This window comes from Scylla paramamosain, chromosome 13, assembly GCF_035594125.1.
Source record: "Scylla paramamosain isolate STU-SP2022 chromosome 13, ASM3559412v1, whole genome shotgun sequence".
In the NCBI taxonomy this organism is placed as follows: Eukaryota; Metazoa; Arthropoda; class Malacostraca; order Decapoda; family Portunidae; genus Scylla; species Scylla paramamosain.
In genome coordinates, this window is record NC_087163.1 from 9,800,370 (window position 1) to 9,825,433 (window position 25,064).

A 25,064-nucleotide genomic window follows, 5' to 3' on the forward strand; every position below is an offset into this window, starting at 1 on the left:
TATATATATATATATATATATATATATATATATATATATATATATATATATATATATATATATATATATATATATATATATATATAATATCATATATGAGGCGCCTAGAACCAGAGTAATGTAAGCGACACTCCGGCTGAAATGATCATTTTTATCGCATTGTCTTCCCCCACCTTCCTACTGTGGCGGGAAGCAGAGTAAAAACGAGAATGGACACCACAATAGGGTCAAAAATCCACCCAAATGCAGTTACCTGTAGACCCTTTGTGTCGCTCTCGAAGCAAGGCAATGAGCATCTGGTGCCAGAATGAAGTAACTCCCGCCTATCAGCCAGCGAGCCAATGACGGCACATGCTGCGCTTCATGTGACACGACTGACAGCAGCCTGCCTCCCCCACACCTCACACCCACAGACATGCACCCTCCACCACCTGGTTACCACTGAATGAAACTCTGCCTTTCTTTTACGCTAATACACAAGATCTCATCATTCTGGCGGACAACAACATGCCCCGTGAGAAGCCAGAACCCTCTAGGGGAAGGAAAAGTGTGCATAATCCTGCAGAGTAGAAGAAAAACTTAGCAAAAAGACGAAGGAATATGGCCCACAAAAGGTACTTAAGCCTTCCATCGCCAGAATATCATGCACTTTATATTTCTGCCAGGAACCATGCCAAGTCTGTTCTCCAACAAGCCAAAAACTCCTTCATTAATAGAAAGTGTCAAAATCTTTCAAGATCTAACTCCCCTCATGACTTCTGGCATCTAACTAAAAATATCTCCAATAACTTTGCTTCTTCTTCTTTCCCTCCTTTATTTCAACCAGATGGCACCACTGTTATCACATCTATCTCTAAAGCTGAACTCTTCACTCAAACCTTTGCTAGAAACTTTACCTTGTACGATTCAGGGCCTGTTCCTTCCTCTCCTCAACTCTCTGACTACTTCATGCTACCTATTAAAGTTCTTCGCAGTGACTTTTTCCATGCCCCTGCTGACCTAAACCCTCGGAAGGCTTATGGAACTGATGGGGTCTGACCCCTCCTATTGTTCTCAGAAACTGTGCCTTTGTGCTTGCACCTTGCCTAGTCAAACTCTTTCAACTCTGTCAACCTTTCCTTCTTGCTGAAAGTTTGCCTACATTCGACCTGTTCCTAAAAAACGGTGACCATTCTAATCCCTCAAACTACTGTCCTGTTGTTTTAATTTCCTGCATGTCTGAAGTTTTTTAATCTATCCTCAACAGGAAGATTCTCAAACATCTATTACTTCACAACCTTCTATCTGATCGCCAGTATGGGTTCCATCAAGACTGCTGTACTGGTGATCTTCTGGCTTTCCTTACTGAATCTTGGTCATCCTCTTTTAGAGATTTTGGTGAATCTTTTGCTTTTGCCTTGGGTATATCAAAAGCTTTTGATAGAGTCTGGCACAAAACTTTGATTTCCAAACTACCCTCCTATGGCTTTTATCCTTTTGTGTAACTTCATCTCAAGTTTCCTTTCTGACCATTTTATTGCTGCTATGGTAGACAGTCATTGTTCTTCTCCTAAATCTATTAACAGGGTTCTGTCCTGTCACCCACTCTCTTCCTATTATTCATCAATGACCTTCTAAACCAAACTTCTTCTCTTTTGCAGTCCTACGCTGATGATACCACCCTGCACTTTTCCACGTCTTTTCGTAGACGTCCAACCCTTCAGGAAGTAAACATTTCACGCAGGGAAGCCACAGAATGCCTGACTTCTGATCTTTCTAAAATTTCTGATTGGGGCAGAGCAAACTTGGTATTGTTCAATGCCTCAAAAACTCAATTCCTCCATCTGTCAACTCAATGCAGCCTTCCAGACAACTATCCCCTCTTCTTCAATGACACTCAACTGTCCCCTTCTTCTACACTGAACATCCTCGGTCTGTCCTCTACTTATAATCTGAACTGGAAACTTCACAACTTATCTCTAACTAAAACAGCTTCAATGAAGTTAGGTGTTCTGAGATGTCTCTGCCAGTTTTTCTCACCCCCTTCCCCCCCCCCCCCCAGCTGCTAACTCTGTCCATGTATGGAGTATGCATCACATGTCTGAGGAGGTTCCACTCATACCGCTCTTTTAGACAGGGTGGAATCAAAAGCTTTTTGTCTCATCAACTCCTCTCCTCTAACTGACTCTTCAGCCTCTCATCACCACAGTATTGTATCTCTAGCTCTTTTCTACCACTATTTTCATGGTAACTGCTCTTCTGATCTTGCTAACTGCATGCCTCCTGTCCTCCTGCTGCCTTGCTACACAAGACTTTCTTTTTTCTCCCACCCCTATTCTGTCCATTTCTCTAATGCAAGAGTTAACCAGTATTCTCAATCATTCATTCCTTTCTCTGGTAAACTCTGAAACTCCCTGCCTGTTTCTGTATTTCCACCTTCCTATGAATTCCTTCAAGAGGGAGGTTTCAAGACACTTATCCTTCAATTTTTGACTACCACTACCCTTTTTTCTGACTGGTATCTCAGTGGGCTTTTTTTATTTTATTTGATTTTTGTTGCCCTTGGCCAGTCTCCCTCCTATATATATATATATATATATATATATATATATATATATATATATATATATATATAGAGAGAGAGAGAGAGAGAGAGAGAGAGAGAGAGAGAGAGAGAGAGAGAGAGAGAGAGAGAGAGAGAGAGATATATATATATATATATATATATATATATATATATATATATATATATATATATATATATATATATATATATATATATATATATTTATTTATTTATTTATTTATTTATTTATTTATTTTATTCATTTATTTTTTATTAATTAATTAATTTTTTTGATAATGTATTTGAAATCTCTGAATTGCACTGTTTGCAGTGGTTGGCAGCATGTGGTGCATTTTTTATAAGCAGCTTTCTGTGGCTGGAATAAGTCATCTTAATCAGTATTCTCAATAATTCATCCCTTTCTCAGGTAAACTCAGGAACTCTCTGCCTGCTTCAGTATTTCCTCCTTCCTATGACTTGAACTCAAGAGGGATGTATCAAGACACTTATCGTCCAACTTTTTTATGACCCATTTTGACCTCTGTTTAGGGACTGGCATGACTAATGGGCCTTTTTTTTTTTTTTTTTTTCATTTTTATTGCCCTTGTCCACTGCTCTTCTTACATTAAAAAAAAGTCTACTTTGGACAACTGCTTTATATAGGATGATAGACTGAATCTGTTAATCTTTCTAGTGTCTTACTCCAAGGGAGTGGCCATTATAAAAGAGGCTTCACCTTCTATCCTTTCTTGATTATTTAAGCATTTATTTATTACTAGAATCTCTTTCACACTTGTACTCCTTTACCTTGCCCTTCCATTTCCTCAGATGTGAAAGAGGTTATTTACTTTTCTTTGAGCAAAGTAACATTGTTTATATGTTTTATTGTGTTGGCAGGTAAAAAGCAATATGACAGTGGGACACACACCACTCGTGATAATTGCAGTGCGAGTGACTCATGATGTAAGGGCCTTAGGGTTGGCTCTGTGTACTACTGATAAGGAGTGTGTGCGAGTGCAGGCACAAGCAATGGCACAAAGCACACCCTCCACCAGGACTCTCTCTGTTTCTGTACATGCCCTCAACTCCATGTTTTGGAAGGATGAATGTGAACCACTCATTCAAAACTCAGTCACTTTTCTAGCAGAAGAAACGGTGAGTTATTAGTTATTAAGGAATATTGAAAAGACTTCTGAAACCTTTCAGTTTATAGTTCAGCAACAGAAAACAAAGTTTGTTCTGGCTGACTGCACCTCCCTTTTCATTTATACTTATCACTTATCAGTAAGTTATGTCATACACCTCTGCTTTCCTTTCTCTTTCATTAATTTTTGGTAGTAGTATCTAAATTTTTCTGTAAAAGACAAGTTTCTTCCTTCACACTTCACTGAATGCACCAAAAATACATGTGCCATTCACTCTAAATTCAAAATTAAAACCCAATAATACCAGTTCTGGTCTTAAAGAGGGGAGAGTACTAAAAATGTCCCCTGAAAAGACTGATCTTCAGGTACTGAGCAAAGGTTTCTTGATACCCCCTCAAAATTTTCTACATTAACTTCTGTAACATCCACAGCTTTAGATTTAATTATCAGTCTGCAACATCACCTCTCTTCTACTAAACCTCATCTTCTTTTCATCACCAAAATACAGGTGTTCAGCTGAGACTACTGGCAGTAACCCCTTATACAGCTGTTCTCCCCTGCTTTCTCTATCCTCATTTTAAATCCAAAGCTGGATGTTACATGTATGTGTACAACAATACAACTTGCTGTTGTGTCCCTGCTCTGGATTTTCTGCCATCTGGCTTTGACCTCATAATCACTCAAATTAAATTCATCTGTGCTCTATACCTCTCACCTAAGTCCTCTAACGCTAAGAAATTATTTGAATACATGTGTAACTTCCAAAGTGGAGTGCTTCCTGACACTTCTCTTTTGCAGAGATTTTTTTTCTTAGAGATTTCATTGTTCACCACCAGGTTTGGCTTTCTTTTCCCTTCACTGACCAACCCAGTGAACTAGCCTCTAACTATGCTATCCTCTATGACCTAGAGCAATTAGTGCAACTCCCTGCCTAAATCCCTGACTATCTCATAGATACATTCAACATTCTTGATCTTTTCCGAACATCAAATCCTGTTTATACTGTCCCTCTGTCATCTTTTTTGGGCTCCTTTGATCACAACCTCATATCTGTATCTTGTTCTGTTACTCCAATTCCTCTTCAGGATCCTCCAGAATGGAGGTGCTTCTGGCATTTTGCCACTGTTAATAGGTGGAACCAGAAGAGGTTTTATTTTTATTTTCTGTAGATTGACTGCAGCTTCCATGTCAGACACCTGTCTGTGTGATGAGCATTATAACAAAGGTGCTCGTATCTGGCATGGAGATGCACATCCTCACTCTTTCTCTCACACTAGCTAAAAATATCTTCAACAATTTTTCTTCTTCATCTTTCTCTCCTCTATTTCAGCCTGATGGAGCCAGTCATCTTATCCTTAGAGATAGATAAGTTACACAGACCTTTGCTAAAAACTCTACTTTGAGTGATTCAGACACCACCCTTTGACTATTTCATACCTCCTGTTAAGATTCTACCTAATGATGTTTTCCATGCCCTTGCTGGCTTTAACACTTAGAAGACTTAAGGACATAATGGGATCCCTCCTTTTGTTTTCTGTAAATATGCCTCCATACTCACTACTGGCCTGGTCAAACTCTTCCTACTCTGTCAACATCTATTTTTCCTTCCTGCTGGATGTTTGTTTACATTAAACCTGATCCTGAAAAGGGTGACTGCTCTAATCTTTCAAACAAGTTCCATTTTGCTTTAATTTAATTTTAATTTACTTTAATTTAATTTAATTTTATTTTATGAAGTTCCACTGCAAGTGGCAGTGGAAATAACTAGGTTAGATTAGCTCAGCTCTTATTCAAAAAGATTTAAATTCTGCTTACTTAGGTTATTAGGTTAAATCCAAAAAGCTTAGTTAAATTCCAGTTACTTTGACTGTTTGGCAACTTAATTTCATTTGAATGCAAAAAAGATTTGTTATATTCCATTTATTTCCTGCAAGGGGCTGTAGGTTAACTGGGTTAGGTTAGGTTAGGTGTTGGATTGATTCATTATCTATCACTGTAAAACAAACAAACAAATACACACACACACACACACACACACACACACACACACACACACACACACACACACACACACACACACACACACACAGTGTTGGCACCTATAATGTTTCAGGTCTATATAAATGATATGATGGTGGGTTTAAATACCTACATTAAGATGTCTGCAGATGATGCAAAATTTATGAAAGTAATAAAGAACCAAGAGGATTGTGAGGAACTACAGAGGGATATTGATAGAATTTATGAATGGAGTAAACGATGGAAATTAGAATTTAATATAAAGAAGTGCCATGTAATGGAGATGGGAAGAAGTAAAAGGAGACCTTCATGGGAGTATAAGATAGGAGGAATCACAATACCAAAGAGCAAAGAAGAAAAAGACTTGGGAGTAATAATTCAAGACACGTTATCACCAGAAAAACACATCAATGGAATATTTGGCTCTACATATAATTTGCTAGCAAATATCAGGCTAGCATTTAATTACCTAGACAAAGAAATGATGAAGAAAATTATAACACACATGATACGCCCCAAACTGGAATACGCAGCAGTGGTATGGTCTCCACACAAGAAGAAAGATATAAGGAAATTGGAAAGGATACAAAGAACAGCTACGAAAATGATACCTGAATTGGAAGAGCTAAGTTACGAGGAAAGACTGGAAGAAATTGGATTACCAACACTGCAAGAAAGAAGGGAAAGAGGAGACCTGATAACAATGTTTAAATTAATAAACAACATGGAGAAGATAGACAGAGATGACCTAGTTGTAAAAGTGGAGGAAGGAGATAGACGTACAAGGGGACATATGAAGAAATTAAAGAAGAGTCATTGTTTGGGAGATATTAAAAAATACAGCTTTCCGCATCGAACAGTTGAAATATGGAATAACTTAAAAGAAGAAGTGGTTGCGGCAAAGAGTGTGCACATGTTTAAAGAGAGATTAGATAAATTCGGGTATGGAGACAGGACTAATTGAGCTTTGGCTCGGACCCTGTACTATACAACTAGGTAAATACAACTAGGTAAATACACACGTCGTCGTTGAGTAAACAAGCAGCGATCCAAGCTCCAGCAGAGAAAGATTTTGTTTGATCACGGCCACCATTAGGAGCCTAGAATGTGTTCCCAGGTAGGAGCTGTGCTCAAGTAGAGTTGTCCTGTCTCCAGAAATAAAAAAAAATAAGGGAAAATTTAAGTAATAACAGATGTGATAAAATGAGTAAAAGCTCCAGCAAGGCAGATGCCATAGGTGGGAGCAGAATATTGCCAATGGGGTCACCATTCCCAGGATTTGAGGAAGATAATGAACTACATGATAAAATGCAAGGAAGGAAAGTGGCTTTGATGGAAGGGATGATCAGTGACCTCATTGAAAGAGTGAAAAAAAAAAAAAAAAAAAAAAAAAAACATGACCTGGAAGAGGAAAACAAAGAATTGAAAACACTATGCACTGTTCTAAAAACAAAATTGAAGGTAAATGATGATATTGTTAAAAAACAGGAAAATGGAGTGATAGGGATGAAAAGTGAATATCAAATCTGGAGGAAAGAGGAAGAAAAAGTTAACTTTACAGAAATCATAGAAGTGCAAAAGAAGGAAAAAAATAGATTTAAGTAAGGAAATTGTGAAAGTGATCAAACAGAAGGAATTAATGGTAAGGGACACAGTGGACGAAAAGAAATGAATTGTTATACATGGATTAAAAGAGAAAACAGAGCCAGTAAGATACAAGAGGGAAAGAGAACAAAAAAAAGGTAGCAGAGGATGTTGTAAGAAATATACAGAGAGAAAGGGAAGACTAGATAAGTGAAATTGAGGAAATACATAGACTGGGGAAGTATATAAAAGGAGGAGAGCGACCACTGAAAGTAAAATTTAGGGCACAAACAACAGCCATGGAAGTGATATTGAATGCGTGGAAACTGGACAAGATAGAGCAATACAGGAAAGTTTGGATAAAGAGGGACATGAATGAGGAGGAGAGACTCAAGGTAAGTGATCTAATAAAAGAAACAAAGGCAAAAAATAAGAACAGAACAGAGGAAGAGAAAAAAATTCCATTGGAAGGTAAAAGACGAGAGGCTCAGGAAGTGGTATCTGACAAAAAAAGAATAGAAAATGTAAATAATGTATGGAAAAATAAAAAGTGGACAGTGGCATATACAAATATAAATGGTTTAATATCAACATTGCAAGAATTTAATAATTATATTAAGATAAAGCAGCCCGACATCATGGGTATTACTGAAGTTAAACTAAATGAGAAAACAGAAAATATAAGAAATGGTAATAGTAATTATAATGTGTGGATAAAACATAGAAATAATAAGAAAGGGGGAGGAGTCATGTTACTTGCAAAGAAGAGTATAACAGTGGAAGAGGTTGAAATAGGAGAAAGAATGGCAGAAGTAATTAGAATTCAAACAAAAAGGAAAGGAGAAGGAAGAAGAGATATTGCAGTAGCTCATGTACCCCCAAAGACGGACACAAGAGGATTATAAATTATTGTTAAGAGATACTAGTAACTGTTTTGAAAGAATACTGGCAGAGAGTAATAATATAACACTTATGGGTGACTTTAACTGCAAGGAGGTATGCTGGGAAGAGTGGACCACGGATGGGGGAGAAGAGTCATGGGGATATATGCTTCTAAATTCAATAATGACAAATACTATGACCCAGTGGATTGGAGAAAATACAAGATTTCAGGGTAATGAAGAAGCATCAAGGCTAGACTTGGTGTTTACAAAGGAAATGGACATCATTGAAGGAATAAATTATCAGTGACCACTAGGTAAAAGTGACCATCTGTTAATTGAATTCAGTATAGGCAGTGATCCAATAGAAAATAGGAATGAAATTTACAAGAATGGAAGATATAATTACAGGAAAGTAGATTTTATCAGGTTGAGGGAATATTTTGCAGAGGCTAAATGGAAACAACTGTTCACAGCAAGCAGTACACAGGAAAAGTGGGACATATTCATGAAAGTTTATAATAAAGGGGTCAGTAGATATGTACCGAAAATGAAAACAAAGGAAGTGAAAAAGAAAAAAGACTGGTTTGATACAAGATGTATAACAGCAAGAAAATAAAAAGAAGCAGCATGGAATAAATGGAGAAAAAAAAGGAAGAAGTGAGAAATGGGAAGATTTCAAGAAGGCAAGAAACGAATATATCAGAATCTTGAGAGATGAAGAAAGGAATTATGAGGAAGATATAGTTAAATGCAAAGATGAGCCGAAGTTATTCTTCAGATATGTGAATGGGAAGATGAAAAACAGGCAAATAATACATAAATTAACAAAAGATGACATTACATACGAAGATACATGGTTACAAGCGGAATTATTGAACAAGTGCTTCCAGTCAGTATTTACCAAAGAAAGCAAATTTGAAGGAGAAAGCATGGCACAGAGACAATGTGATAAGAGAGATACAGGTGGACATAAGTGAAATTAAGAAGATTATGAAAGATTTGGATGTAAGTAAGGCTCAAGGACCAGATGGAGTGTTCAACTGGATATTTAAGGAATGTTGTGAACATCTGGCAGAAGGTATACACAATACCATAGTATGTTCTTTTAAGGAAGGAAAAATTCCTCAAGACTGGAAGAGAGCCAATATTGTGCCCATTTTTATAGAAGGTAATAAAGAAGATCCATTGAATTACAGACAAGTGTCCTTAACAAGTGTGGTGGCAAAAATAAAGGAAAGAATAGTTAAAAACAGATGGATAGAATATTTAGAAGAAACACATTAACTGACAGACAATTTGATTTCAGAAGTAGAAGATCTTGTGTCATGAATTTAGTGAGCTTTCATAGTAGAGCAATTGATATAATTCAAGAGAGAGGGTTGGGTAGACTGTGTTTATTTAGACCTAAAAAAAGCATTTGATAAGGTACCACACCAGAGACTGCTGTGGAAAATTCAAAGTATAGGGGGTTTGCAAGGAAACACACTGAATTGGATTACAGACTTCTTGAGGAATAGAGAAATGAGAACAGTAATAAAGGGAGAAAAAGCAGAATGGTGTAGAGTTACAAGTGGAGTACCACAGGGGACAGTCTTAGCCCCCATAATGTTTCTGGTGTATGTCAACGATATGGTGGATGAGGTTGACAGTTATATAAGTCTGTTTGCAGACAATGCAAAATTATTGAAAAGCATGGAAAACAATATGGATTGTGAAATATTACAGAAAGATCTAAATAAGATATATAAATGGAGTAAGAAATGGGAAATGGAATTCAGTGCAAAGAAATGCAAGGTGATGGAATTAGGAAAAAGTAAAAGAAGATTGACAAGTTCCTACACCATGGGAGAAGTGGAAATTAAGAAAACCAAAGAAGAAAAGGACTTGGAAATTCCAATCAGTGATAATTTATCACCAGAAAACAAAATAGTTGGGGAAACCTATGAGTTATTAAGAAAGATGAAAGGGGCATTTGCTTACATGGATGAAGAGATGATGAAAAAATTGATGGAATATGTGATTCGACCAAAACTAGAATATGCCACAGTTGTTTGGTCACCCCATAATAAAAAGGAAATAAGGAAAATAGAAAGGATCCAAAGAGCTGCAACCGAAGAAAGATTAAAGAGATTGAAGCTTCCATCATTACAAGAGAGAAGAGAAAGAGGAAACCTGACTGCTATATACAGAGTTTTAAAGGGTAAGGATCAAATTCACAAAGAAGACTCATTTGTGTGGGACTCAAGAGATACAAGAGGACATGGAGTGAAATTGAAGAAAACAGCAAGTAGAAGAGATGTCAAGAAATATGGTTTTCCAAATAGAAGCATAGAAATATGGAACAACTTAGATGAAACAGTGGTACAAGCAAAAAATATTCATGAATTTAAAGTTCAGCTGGATGCTTATAGATATGGAGACAGGACAGCATGAGCATAGCTCTTTTCCTGTAAAACACAACTAGGTAAATACAACTAGGTAAATACACATATATACACACACACACACGCACACACACTTCAAACAGTAAGTAAAGTATGTTATACTAATGTAAATGGATTAATGTCAAGAAAAATGGAAATAAATGAGTTACTAAACAGATCCGCACTGGATGCTGTTGTATTATGTGAGACAAAATGGAAAAATGAATGGGGAACTCCTGACATTGGTGATGATAAATATGATTTATGGATGAAAAATAGAAGTGACAAGGGAGGAGGTGAAGTGATCATTCTGACTAAAAAATGTGTTAAAGTGGAGAAGGTAATAAAAGTGAAGACAAGTCTGAAATTCTACAAGTGATGATTAGAAGTGGAAATGGAAGGATAATGAATTATGTAGGAGTGTATGTGCCACCTATGACCAATGCTTGGCAAAAAGAAGAGCATGAAGAGGTGTTGGTAGATGTGCTAAAAGGTCTTGAAAAGATAGTGATGGAAAGTAGTGATATAGTTATTGTTGATGATTTTAATTGTAGAGATAAATTGGGAGAACTACTGAAAGTGAGAACTCATGGAGTAATAGCCTATTAAACTGGGTGGTGGAAAACTTGATGAGTCAATTGGTTGATTGTGATACCAGATTTAGCAGAAGAGATAAACCATCAAGACTTGATTTAGTGTTTACCAAGGACATGGAAGTTATTGAAACTATATACTATGATAACCCTCTAGGTAAAAGTGATCATGTGTTGATGGAATTTAATTTGAAAAATGAAAATGTAATCATTGATGAAAATTATAAGGTAAGATTTAAATATAGTACAGCTGATTTTGAAAAATTAAGAAAGTACTTTGTTGCCATGGACTGGAAAGACTTTGAACATGCAGATGTTCAGGAAAAATGGGATGAATTTATAAGGATATATAATACTGCTATGGAGAAATTCATACCTAGAGGAGGAGCAGGATGTAGAGAGGGTAAGAAATGGTTCAGTACAAAATGTAAAAAGGCTAGAAATTGTAAGTTAAATGCTTGGAATAGATGGAAGAAAAGGAAAATTGAGAGCAGATGGGAGGAATATATTGATGCTAGAAACAAGTACATTGAGATAATAAGAATGGAGAGAAGAAGCTATAAAAGAGATATAATAGATAAGTGTATAAGTTAACCCAAACTATTCTTTAGACATATTAATGGGAAGATGAAGAAGAGAGGTGTATCATGATTGAAAGTTGAGGGAAAAGTCTATGAGAATGCACAAGACATGGCAGAAATTATGAACAAAACTTTCAGATCATTATTTACTGTGGAAGAGGCGTTTAATGCTGGAAGGGATAATTTGGTGAGGAATATACTAGATATAGTCCCAGTCAGTTATGAGGAAATACCTAAGATGATGGAAGACCTTGATGTAAATAAAGCATCTGGTCCAGATGGAGTATCAAACTGGATATTGAAAGAATGTAGAGAACAACTGGCTGATAAAATTCAGTCTAGTGGTGACATCACTATCACAGGGAAGAGTACCAAAAGATTGGAAGAGAGCAAATATTACACTAATATTCAAAGGAGGAAATAGGGAAAACCCACTAAATTATAGACCAGTGTCATTGACTAGTATTGTAGGAAAACTATGTGAAAGAAAAATAAAGGAAAGATGGGTAGAACTTTTGGAAAGAGATAAAGTTTTGGTAAATTGTCCATTTGGACAGAAGATCATGCTCCATGAATTTATTGTCCTTTTTATTTAAGGGTAGTCAGTATTGTGCAGGAGAGAGACAGATGGGTAGATGGTGTCTATGTAGACTTGAAGAAGGCTTTTGACAAAGTATCACACCAAAGATTGCTATGGAAGATAAAAAAAATTATGGAAGAATTGGAGGAAGACTGCTGGAGTGGATGGCGTATTATCTGGATGATAGACAGATGATAACAGTAATAGAAGACCAAAATTCATCTTGGCTGAAAGTAACTAGTGGTGTCCCACAGGGGTCAGTATTGGGACCAATAATGTTTGTGGTATATGTAAATGACATGAATGAAGAAATAGATTGGTATATGAACTTATTTGCAGATGATGCTAAGCTGATAAGAAGGGTAGAAAATGTAAATGACTGTATGATACTGGAAGATGACTTAAATAAGATAAATAAATCGAATAAATCTTGGCAAATGGGATTCAATTTAAGTAAATGTAAAGTAATGGGGTTTGGTAAGAGTAAAAAAAATACAATATCATTATGAGATGGATGGTGTGAAGTTAAAGAAATTAAAAGAAGAAATGGATTTGGCAGTAACAGTTACTGAAAATTTGACTCTAGAAAGACACATTGATAAAATTACTGGAGAGACGATGAATTTGTTAAAAAAAAGAGTAAGAATGGCATTCTCATATTTGGATGAAGGAATGATAAAAAAAAATTGTTGATTTCCATGATAAGACCAAGATTGGAATATGCAGCAGTGGTATGGTCTCCTCATACAAGGATGAATGTTATAAAACTGGAAAGAGTACAAAGATCAGTCACTAAGATGGTTCCAGAGTTGAGTAAGTTGACCTATGAAGAGAGATTAAGAATATTGGAAATTCCTCCCCTTGAAAATAGGAGAGAGAAAGGAGATTTGATAAACATCTGTAGATTGATAAATGGTATGGAAGATGTGGATGAAGAATGTTTCATAAATTTAGACACAGAGTACAAGAGGACAGTAAGAAGTTGAAGAAATTTAACTGTAGAAGAGACATCAAGAAATATAGTTTTCCTCGCAGAAGTGTGAACAAATGTAATGAACTCAGTGAAGACAGTGTGAATGCCAAAACTGTTCATGCTTTTAAGACCAAACTGGATAAATATAGTGATGAGATACTATAAGATTATTCCCCTCCCATAAACCACAACTAGGTAAAAACACACACACACACACACACACACACACACACACACACACACACACACACACACACACACACACACACACACACACACACACACAAAAGCAGCAGAGCTGACAGGACATGTTTTCTAGTGCTCTGCATGTAGAAGGAAGGAATAACAAATCGCTCATGGTGGAACAAGATTTGTTATGAAGACCCAGAAATACCTAGGTGGTAGATAGGGAGGGGAGAAACAGTATGGTGAGTGTAGTTATCCCATGGCAGAGGGCAGCTCCCCAAAAGAAGGGAGTTTCTTTGAAGGTTTTACTGAAGAAGAAAGAGAACTAAATTATAGACTGCGGTGTAGTTGTATATGGAAGAAATGATGGATAAGTTATTGGAGAAAATAAAGATATTGGAGGCACACCAGAAGGAGTTGGTGACTATTACAGTAAAGTTGACTGAGATGGAAAATAAAAAATGAAAAGTTAAAGGTGGAAAATGAGTGTCTGAAGAAACAAATGAAGGAAAAGTAGAAAATGTTCAGAAAAGAAATGAGGAAATGAAGGCAAGTGTAAAAGATGTGGAAATGAGGCAAAATAAGTGGTTAAATTAATGTAAATTTGAATAAGAATCACTAAAGAAAATAATAGAACAACAAGAAAATGAGAAGCAAAACCAAAGACAGAAAGTGGTAAATGTTATTAAAGAAGAGAAAATGTTAGTGAGACACTGTAGAAAATATAAACTAGTAACTGTATTTGGTTTAAAGAAAGAAAAATAGTAAGCAGAATTTATAGAGAGGAAAAGGAAAAGAACCTGTTGAATAAGTTACTGGAGAAAGTGATGGGTGGAGACAGTCAGGTAGTAAGGCAAGTGGAAGAGTTCCATAGAATTGGGAAATATGAAGAAGAAAAAATGAGACTTATAAGAATAAAGTTTGCAACACAGGTACAAAAAAAAAGAGGTAATTAATGGGTCTTGGAGGTTGTCTGGGAATGAAGAATATAAGAATGTATGGATAAACAGGGATGTGGATGAGATTGAAAGGTTGAAGAAAAAGGAACTAGTAAATGAGGTAAACAAACAAACAAAAAAAAAAAACAATGAACAGAAGAGAAGTTTTCTGGAGAGTAAGAGATATGAGAATAAAGAAATAGTACATCAAGCAGTAAGTAAAGTATGTTATACTAATGTAAATGGATTTATGTCAACAAAAATAAAATTAAATGAGTTATTAAGCAGAACCACACCAGATGTTGTTGTATTATGTGAGACAAAATGGAAAAATGAATGGGGAACTCCTGACATTGGTGATGATAAATATGATTTATGGATGAAAAATAGAAGTGACAAGGAAGGAGGTGGAGTGATCATTCTAACTAAAAAATGTGTTAAAGTGGAGAAGGTAATAAATGGTGAAGACAAGTTTGAAATTCTACAAGTGATGATTAGAAGTGGAAATGGAAGGAAAATGAATTATGCAGAAGTGTAGGTGTCACCTATGACCAATGCTTGGAGAAAAGAAGAGCATGAAGAGATGTTGGTAGATCTTGAAAAGATAGTGATGGAAAGTAGTGATATAGTTATTGTTGGTGATTTTAATTGTAAGGAGATAAATTGGGAGACATTGACTACTACTGGAAGTGAGAACTCATGGAGTAATAGACTATTAAACTGGGTGGTGGAAAATTTAATGACTCAATGGATTGATTGTGAAACCAGATTTAGTGAAAGAGACAAACTACATTAGACTTGATTTAGTGTTTACCAAAGACATGGAAATTATTGAAACTATACACTATGATAACCCTCTTGGTAAAAGTGATCATGTGTTGATGGAATTTAATTTGAAAAATGAAAATGTAATCATTGATGAAAATTATAAGGTGAAAAGATTTAAATATAGTAAAGCTGACTTTGAAAAATTAAGAAAGTACTTTGTTGCCATGGAATGGAAATACTTCGAATATGCAGAAGATGTTCAGGAAAAATGGGATGAATTTATAAGGATATATAATTCTGCTGTGGAGAAATTTGTACCTAGAGGAGGAACAAGATGTAGAAAGGGTAAGGAATGGTTCAATGCAAAATGCAAAAAGGCTAGAAATTGTAAGTTAAATGCTTGGAATAGATGGAAGAAGAGGAAAACAGAGAGCAGATGGGAGGAATATATTGATGCTAGAAACAAGTACATTGAGATAATAAGAATGGAGAGAAGAAACTATGAAAGAGATATGAAAGATAAGTGTATAAATGAACCCAAACTATTCTTTAGACATATTAATGGGAAGATGAAAAAGAAGGAAAGTGCATCAAGACTGAAAGTTGAAGGAAAAATCTATGAGGATGCACAGGACATGATGGAGGTTATGAGCAATAGTTTCAGATCAGTATTTACTGTGGAAGGGGAGTTTGATGCTGGAAGGGATAAGTTGGTGAGGAATATACTAAGTACAGTTTTAGCCAGTTATGAGGAAATCCTTCTTAAGATGGAAGAACTTGATGTTAATAAAGCATCTGGTCCAGATGGAGTATCAGAGTGGATATTGAAGGAATGTAGGGAACAACTGGCTGATAAAATTCACAGTCTAGTGGTGGCATCACTATCACAGGGAAGAGTATCAAAAGATTGGAAGAGAGCAAATATTACACTAATATTCAAAGGAGGAAATAAGGAAAACCCACTAAATTATAGACCAATGTCCTTGACTAGTGTGAAAGAACAATAAAAGAAAGATGGGTAGAACATTTGGAAAGAGATAAAGTTTTGTTAAGTTGTCAATTTGGATTTAGGAGATCATGCTCCATGAACTTGTTGTCCTTTTATTCAAGGGTAATCAGCATTGTGCAGGAGAGAAACAGATGGGTGAATGGTGTCTACTTAGACTTGAAGAAAGTGTTTGACAAAGTACCACACGGAAGATTGCTATGGAAGATAAAAAATTATGGAAAAATTGGAGGAAGACTGCTGGAGTGGATGGAGAATTATTTGGATGATAGAGAGATGAGAACTGTAATACAAGACCAAAATTCATGTTGGCTGAAAGTAACAAATGGTGTCCCACAGGGGCCAGTGTTGGGACCGATAATGTTTGTAATATATGTGAATGACATGAATGAAGAAATAGATAGTTATATGAACTTATTTGCAGATGATACTAAGCTGATGAGAAGGGTAGAAAATGTAAATGACTATATGGTACTGCAAGATGATTTAAATAAGATAAATAGATGGATTAAATCTTGGCAAAATGGAATTCAATTTAAGTAAATGTAAAGTAATGGAGTTTGATAAGAGTAAAAAAGAATACATTATCATTATGAGATGGATGGTGTGAAGTTAAAAAAAATCAAAAGAAATGGATTTATGAGTAACAGTTACTGAAAATTTGACTCTAGACAGACACATTGATAAAATTACTGGAGAGATGATGAATTTGTTGAAAAGAGTGAGAATGGCATTCTCATATTTGGATGAACGATAATAAAGTTGTTGATTTCCTTGATAAGACCAAGATTGGAATATGTGGCAGTGGTGTTCTCTCCTCATACAAAGAGGAATATTATAAAATTGGAAAGAGTAGAAAGAGCAGTCACTAAGATGGTTCCAGAGTTGAGTAAGTTGACTTATGAAGAGAGATTGAGAATGTTGGAAATTCCTACCCTTGAAAATAGGAGAGAGAGAGAGAGGGGATTTATTAAATATCTATAGAATGATAAATGGTATGGAAAACGGAAACAAAGAATGTTTTATAAATTTAGACACACAGACTATGAGGGGACACAATAAGAAGTTGAAGAAATTTAACTGTAGAAGAACATGAAGAAGTATAGTTTTCCTCACAGAAGTGTGAACAAATGGAATTAACTTAGTGAAGACATTGTCAATGCCAAAAGTGTCCGTGTTTTTAAGACGAAACTAGATAGATATAGAGACGAGATACTATGGGACTACTCCCCTCCCATAAATCACAACTAGGTAAATACAACTAGGTAAATACATATGCACACTGTTGCCCAGCTGATCAGATGCATCCACAGCAGCTCCAAGAATTTTACCTAGGTTTTGTTTGTACAGGGGGGCTGAGCTTGAGTCCTGTCTCCATAATAGGGAATTGTGTGATGCTGAGTGCAGGAGAATGAAGTGTAAATCGGGAAGTGGCTGAATGGGTGAAATGAGAGAGTAGTGTACAAGTAAACATTGTCATTGATATCAACAGGGAAGATGGCAACCAGCATAACAAATATTTTTGAAGTTTTCAAGGAGGAAGACATCAGTGGAAAAATTGAAGAATAAAATGTGAAATTATGAGAAGCAGCAATAATAAAAGTGTGGAAGGAAGAGAAAAGATATCCAGTGATATAATAGAGAAGAATAAGAGGGAGATGAAAAGAGAAAAAGAAAACAAAGAATTTAGAGAAGAGGTGACAAAAATAATGGACTTAAACAAGAAGTACCATGAAGAAGTCAAGAAACTCAAGGAAGAGAACGAGGAGTTAAAGAAAGCTTTGCAAGAGAGAGAGATTGAGGTTGGGAAAGTAAGAGTTAGTGATAAAGGAAGTCAAAAGTTGGAAGGAAGAGAGAGAACAATAACAAAAGGTGTATATGGAGGAGATAATAAGGCAACAACAGGAACACAATAAGGATATGGAAAAACATGTGATTAAGATAATAAAGGAAAAAAGTAATCTTGTGAGAGACATGGTACAGAGAAAGATGTGTATGTGGTGGTATTTGGGGTCAAGGAGAAGAACCTACCCTTGAAAGTAACTAGAGAAAAAGAAGAGGGGAAAAGGGCTAAGGAAATTATAATAGAAGTGGTGGGGAAGGAGAGGGGATATTGAACAAATTGAGGAGGTTTACAGGATTGGAAAGTACAACAAAAATGGAACATGATCAATGGAAATAAGATTCACATCACAAACAGCAGTGGAATATGTCTAACAAAGAACAGAAAAATTGGCAAAAGTAGAAGGAATGAGGGGAATATGAATAAAAAGAGATGAACAAAGAAGAGAGAAGTAAACTGAAAGAGTTCAGAGTAAAGGCCCATTCAAAAAAGAAAGGAGAGAACACAGGAACAAGTGAGGATATTCATTTGGACAGTTGTAGACATGAAAGTGAGGAAATGGTGGCACAAAGATGCCACAGATCACCAAGCAGAAGCTTAAAAAATTATGTATATAAATATAGATGCTTTGGTGTCAAACTTATTGGAACTTAACGATTACCTAAAGAACAACAAACCAGTCGTGGTATGTTTAACGGAAATCAAACTAAAAGAGGAAATAAAGTCGAGATTTACAAAGGAAAGATGCAGCCCATGGAAGAGAGATAGAAAAGGAAAGGGAGGAGGAGGAGTGATGATATTGGTAAGACAGGATATTTTTATTGAGGAAGTGGAATACAATGATGGAATGGCAGAAACTTTGAGTGCTGTAATTAAGATCAAAGAAAGTGATGTACATACGACCAGAAACAAATGCATGGAAGACCAATAGATATAAAATTATGCAACTAGAAACAGGAAATAGCATAGAGGAAATTATAAGGAAAAGTAACAAAGTGTTCTTAGTAGGTTCTTAGTAGTGTTCTTAACCAGGAAGAGATGGAAGTGAAAGAAAATGGAACAAAGAATTTATGTATACCATGATGGTGAATACAATGAGACAGTGGGTGAATGAACCTACAAGATGTAGAGAAGAGCCATCACATTTGGACTTAATGTTTATAAAAACACCAAAATGTAGATCAAGTATACATTGTCTGAGTCCACTGAGAAAAATTGATCATGTGACAATAGAAATAGTACTATGGGAGGAAATGGTGTTGCACAGGAATGAACAATTCAGAAATGGGAGACAGAACAATGCTAAGGCAAACTTTGCATTGCTTAATAAATATTATGGAAAAATTAACTGGAAAGAGCTGTCTGAAGGTAAAGTACTGTAAGAAAAATATGAGATATTTTTGAGCAAGTATAGAGAGGGAGTGTAACAGTTTGTACCAAGTTATAAAGTGAAAATTGGGATGCTTAAATGGTATGATGCCAGGTGTGTAGAAGAAAAAAGGACAGGACATGAAAGACAATGATGAGACAACTGAACAGAAATGCTAGAGAAGAATACAGAAAGGCAAGGAATGAATATAGTAAAATAAGAAGAGAAGCAGAAAGAAGCTTTGAAAGTGACACAGCAAGAAAATGCAAGGAAGAACCAAAACTCTTCTACAGATACATAAATGGGAAAAATGAAACATAAGGATGACATAAACAAATTAAAAAGGGAAGGAAGAACTTATGAAACTACTGAGGAGATGAGTGAACTAATGAATGAGAGTTTTCAATCTGTGTTTACAAAGGAAACCAATTTTGTGGCACTGAAAGTGGTATCACAGAATGAGGGAATACAGGAGATACAAGTAAAGAGACAAGAAATCAAGAAACTGCTGAAAGAGCTGGATATTATAAAAGCTATGGAACCAGATCAAGTAAATGGATGGATATTAAAAGAATGCAGAGAACAAATGGAGGAACCCATATGGGACATAATCAACAGCTCCTTGAAAGAAGGAAATGTACAAAGGGAATTGAAAAGAGCTAACATAGTCCCAATACACAAAGGGAGAATTAAAATGGAACCATCAAATTACACTAACAAGTATTGTAAGCAAACTTTGTGAAATAGTAATGGAAGATAAATATCTAGAAGATGAAAAGATAATTACAGAAAAGCAAAGTGGATTCAAGACAGGGTGAATCTGTGTTAGAAATCTACTGAGCTTTTATACAAGAGTAATAGATGGAGTGCAAGAGAGGGATGGATGGGTTGATGTGGTATACCTGAATCTCAAAAAAACATTTGATAAAATTCCCCACAAAAGCTTTATGTGGAAGTTAGAGAATGAAGGAGGACTAAAGGAAGCAACATTGAGATTGATGGATGATTATTTACAAGGAAAGGAAATGAGAACAGTAATCAGAGACACCAATTCAAGTTCACGTGAAGTGACAGGTTGAGTACTGTAAGGATCTGTGTTGGCACCTAATATGTTTCAGATATATATAAATGATATGACAGAGGATCTAAATAATTATATAAACCTTTTTGCTGATGTTGCAAAAATAATGGAAATAATAAAGGATGAAAGTGACAGCAAGGAGTTACAAAAGGATATTGACAAGATACATGCATGGAGCCAAAGATGGAAGCTAGAACTTAATGCTAGAAAATGCCATATGTTGGAAATGGGAAAAAGTAGAAAGAGACCTACATGGAATTACAAAATGGGAGGAGAAATAATAATGAAAGATATTGAAGAAAAAGATTTGGGAATAATGACCACTATCATCCAGAAGGCACATAAATGGAATATTTGGCTCTATATACAGCTTGTTAACAAACATTAGGATGGCATTTATCTATTTTAGATAAAGAAATGATGAAGAAAATTATAACAAGCAAGATACAATCTAAATTGGAATATGCAGCAGTAGTTTGGGTTCCACACAGAAAAAAAAGGATATACGGAAACTGGAAAGAATACAGAGGATAATGACAAAGATGGTACCAGAATTGAGAGACTTAAACTATGAAGAAAGACTTGAAAGGATGGGATTACCAACACTACAAGAGAAGAGAAAGAGGAGATCTGATAATAATGTAGAAATTAGTAAACAATATAGAAAGAATAGACAGAAATGACTTGATACCACAGATGGAGGAAGGAGAAAGATGGACAAGGGGGCATGGGAAGAAAATAAAGAAGAGTGGATGTTTGAGCAACATCAAGAAATACAGCTTCCCATATCAGATTATTGAAATCTGGAATGATCTGAAGGAAGAGGTGGTTCTGGCAAACAGTGTACACATGTTTAAAGGGAAACTGAATAAATATGGTTACAGAGACAAGACAAATGAACTTTGGCTCATGCCCTGTATAAAACAACTAGATAAATACACACACACATACGCACACTCTCTACATACAGCTTATTAATAAATATTAGGATGGCATTTAACTATTTGGATAAAGAAATGATGAAGAAAATTATAACAAGCTTGATACACCCTAAATTGGAATACATTGGAAGAGGTGGTTGCGGCAAACAGTGTACACATGTTTAAAGAGAAACTGGATAAATATGGTTATGAAGACAGGACAAAATGAGCTTTGGGTTGTACACTCTACAATGCAAGTAGGTAAACTATGTAAATACACACAACAGACGAGGGGGCATGAGAAGAAAATAAAGAGTGGATGTTTGAGCGACATCATGAAATACATGTATTGAACTATTAAAATCTGGAATGATTTGAAAGAAGAGGTGGTTGTGGCATGCAGTGTACACATGTTCAAAGAGAAACTGGATAAATATGATTATAGAAACAGGACAAAAAGAGCTTTGGCTCATGCCCTGTACAGTTCAACTAGGTAAATACACACACACACACACACACACACACACACACACACACACACACACACCTCTTTTATTCTAGAATATTAGATATAATTCAAGAAAGGGATGGACAGACTGTATTCCTCAATTTTATAAAAGCTTTTGGTAAGGTGCAACACAAAAGACTGCTAAGGGAACTAGAGATTATAGGAGTGCAAGGAAAGCTGCTGGATTGGATGAGTGATTTTCTGAAAGACAGGGGGATGAGAGTGATTATCAGAGACAAGTATTCTTCTTGGAAGTTATCAGTGGGATCCCACAGGGATCAGCATTGGCCCCAATTATGTTTACAATATATGAGTAGCTGCGTGCAACAAGGGGCCAAGCACCACCCACCATGAAATGGAGTTACTAATGTATTCTGTTCTATAATTTCCCGTAAATCTTAGAAATTATATTGATGTGATCATACCTCTATTGTGCATGCAGCTAACATCCATTAATCGTAGAAGTGTATAACTCATCAACCATGCTATAGCCATCACTATCTCTTTCGGTAAATATCAAATGTTTGAAGAGACAGCTGTTGATGATGATGGTTAATTTTAATGCAAAACATTAGTGTACACTATTGTCAATGAAGAAAATTGATGTTACACACATGAAAGTTTCATAAATGACAATAAAAACACTTTATTGCAGGGGACACATTAGTTTTCTTTTATCAACTTGTACCACACCAACCAGCCCAAACTGCTGTACAGCATTGCTAATGCCATTATCCTTATGTTTTGTGTCAAGTTATTATATGAAGCTATGTTATTAAGGTACAATTATTACTTAACTATTGCTAAGAGAGAGAGAGAGAGAGAGAGAGAGAGAGAGAGAGAGAGAGAGAGAGAGAGAGAGAGAGTGCACTTTCACTATATCACATTACCATGGTGATAGTGCACTCTCTCTCTCTCTCTCTCTCTCTCTCTCTCTCTCTCTCTCTCTCTCTCTCTCTCTCTCTCTCTCTCTCTCTCACATGTGATTTTGAATAGGCAAGGCAAATCCCTTGTGAATCTTTTAAATTAAAGAGTAAAAGATAAAAATATTAAGAATAAACAACAGATCCTCACTATAAACTGTCTCACTGCCCTGTGACAGTTTATACTGAGGAGAGAGAGAGAGAGAGAGAGAGAGATGAAGGGGAAATAGAAATTATTGTATGTCTGGCAGCGTCGTCCATCCCTCCTCCTAGAGAGTGACACCAAGACACTGCAACTGAGCCAGCAGGAAACACTAAAATTATTATCATGGAGTGTTTTACTTAGGAATCTGAGTCTGTTCTTAACGAATTATTAAGAGATGCTGCATGTCAATAGATTTTTTTTGTTCAGTGGTTTACTGGGCCATGTGAAAGTTTCAAAATCTGAAAATGTTTCTTGTTTAACACATTGCATTATTCCTCGTTTTATAATTTTAATTATTTAACTTAATGAAATCAGAAATATATCACATAAAAGCCAAGAAAATGTAGTCTATAACAAGATCCAACACAAAATTGCAAATACTCTGTATAGGACACACTAGACAGGTAAATTAAAGTGATAATGAACAACCAATGCATATAGTGTGCTTACCTTTAAATGCAATTTAATTGTTTGTTTACTCTTGGCGCTTGTTGCAGCCAGATACTTAAATGTTAATGTACCGATTCCTGTCACATATCTTGAATAAAAAAAAATTCAAAAAACAGATTATGTGTGGTGTAAACTGGAAGACTGATATATACCAAAAGGTGACCAAAGAAAAAGGTACAATCAGTTACTGGCTTAAATGAAAGAGCAAATAAAGAAGCATATATACTTTTACTGCAACACTTTCAAGATAAAAGCTAGGCTAAGGAGGATCTCTATCTATTAAAGTTCTCTTAGGGGCTGCACTACCTATCTAGCTATCTAAGCTAAACAAATACTTTGGTTCCCAGAGTGGTCATCTATCTCATGGTTGAGTGGATGCCCATACAGTTCCACCAGGCAGGTTAGGATCTAGATGTAGGGTGGCCATAGATAGCCACGTGGACTCACCAGTAGTGTGAAGATGCAGCAGGAGGAGAAGTAACAGCATGGTGGTGGCCTGCAGATAGCCCTGGCAATTCCTCTCACAGTCCTCAGTAGCCTCATGGTATCCACATTGTACCTGGCTTCATCTGGTCCACCTTGACAGCACCTAAGGAGAATGTTTTAGCATCACCTCTCTGCTGGCTGCTCCTCATAGGGGTATTGTCAACACATGGTGGCCACCAACTCACTGTTCCTGCTTGCACTGGCTGTCTGAAGTGAGGTTCTTAGGTAACAGAGTGCATGTCCTTCCGTACTGCATGTCTGAACCAGAGAGGGTGAAAATGGTGGTTTGGGTCATGAAGCTGGGTATGAATATCACTCTGCACCTGCCTGGTGGCTGTAGATTGGCCATGATTCTCATCCGCATTACTAAGTCCCCAGGAATCTATCCTGTTCCCCACCTCCATTTCCTAACATCCTTCTCTGTCTGGGTTTGGCATTATTATTGTGCAATATTCTCAGCTCAGTGAGTTACCTGGTCATTCTGAATGATGAACGGCCTCTAGTGTGTGCTTTTCAAAACAAGGAGGTGAATGGGGTACTCATGAGTAGGGCTGGGCTGGATCCGAGTACTGGACCCAGATCCCACAGATCTGAGGAGAGCTGACGGATCCGATTACTGACACTGGTACTTGAATCCACTGACACGAATACCACTCTGGGACGAATTACTCAGGATTTTTTCCCCTTCAGATTCGATATTCAATATGAACGTTATTTGTACTGACCATTGTATTTATAATGAACTCGATATTACCATTGATGAGTATAAAACAGTTTTAGTCATACGTATGAAAAATATCTTGGCTAGCAACACATAGCAGAAATTTAGTGTTGCCTTTCGTGTGTCTTTTTTGCGAATGCTGATTGGCTGGGCATGTGTGATGTCGGAGCTTAGCCAGCAAAGGGCATATATACTACCACACAGTAGCTCCAGAGACATGATCAAGCGGGGATCCTGTGGCAGTTGGCACAGTAGTAGCCTCTACATGAAAATTTGATGAATATAAAATAAATACATCTGTGATATACCTTGATTCCTTGTCTACCAAACTGC

At 36.2% G+C, this 25,064-nt stretch overlaps 1 protein-coding gene across 8 annotated transcripts in view; it reads left to right on the forward strand.

Moving 5' to 3' along the window:
* LOC135106420 (uncharacterized) overlaps positions 1-25,064 on the forward strand; it is a 505,119-nt gene that overhangs the window by 404,021 nt on the left and 76,034 nt on the right. For 7 of the 8 annotated variants that reach the window (XM_064015423.1, XM_064015429.1, XM_064015426.1 and 4 more), the window contains one exon: positions 3,443-3,700. The exons of the other annotated variant lie outside the window; for it this stretch is intronic. In XM_064015423.1, the coding sequence (XP_063871493.1) occupies positions 3,443-3,700 (258 nt within the window). The remainder of the gene's footprint in view (positions 1-3,442; positions 3,701-25,064) is intronic. 8 annotated transcript variants of the gene reach the window in all.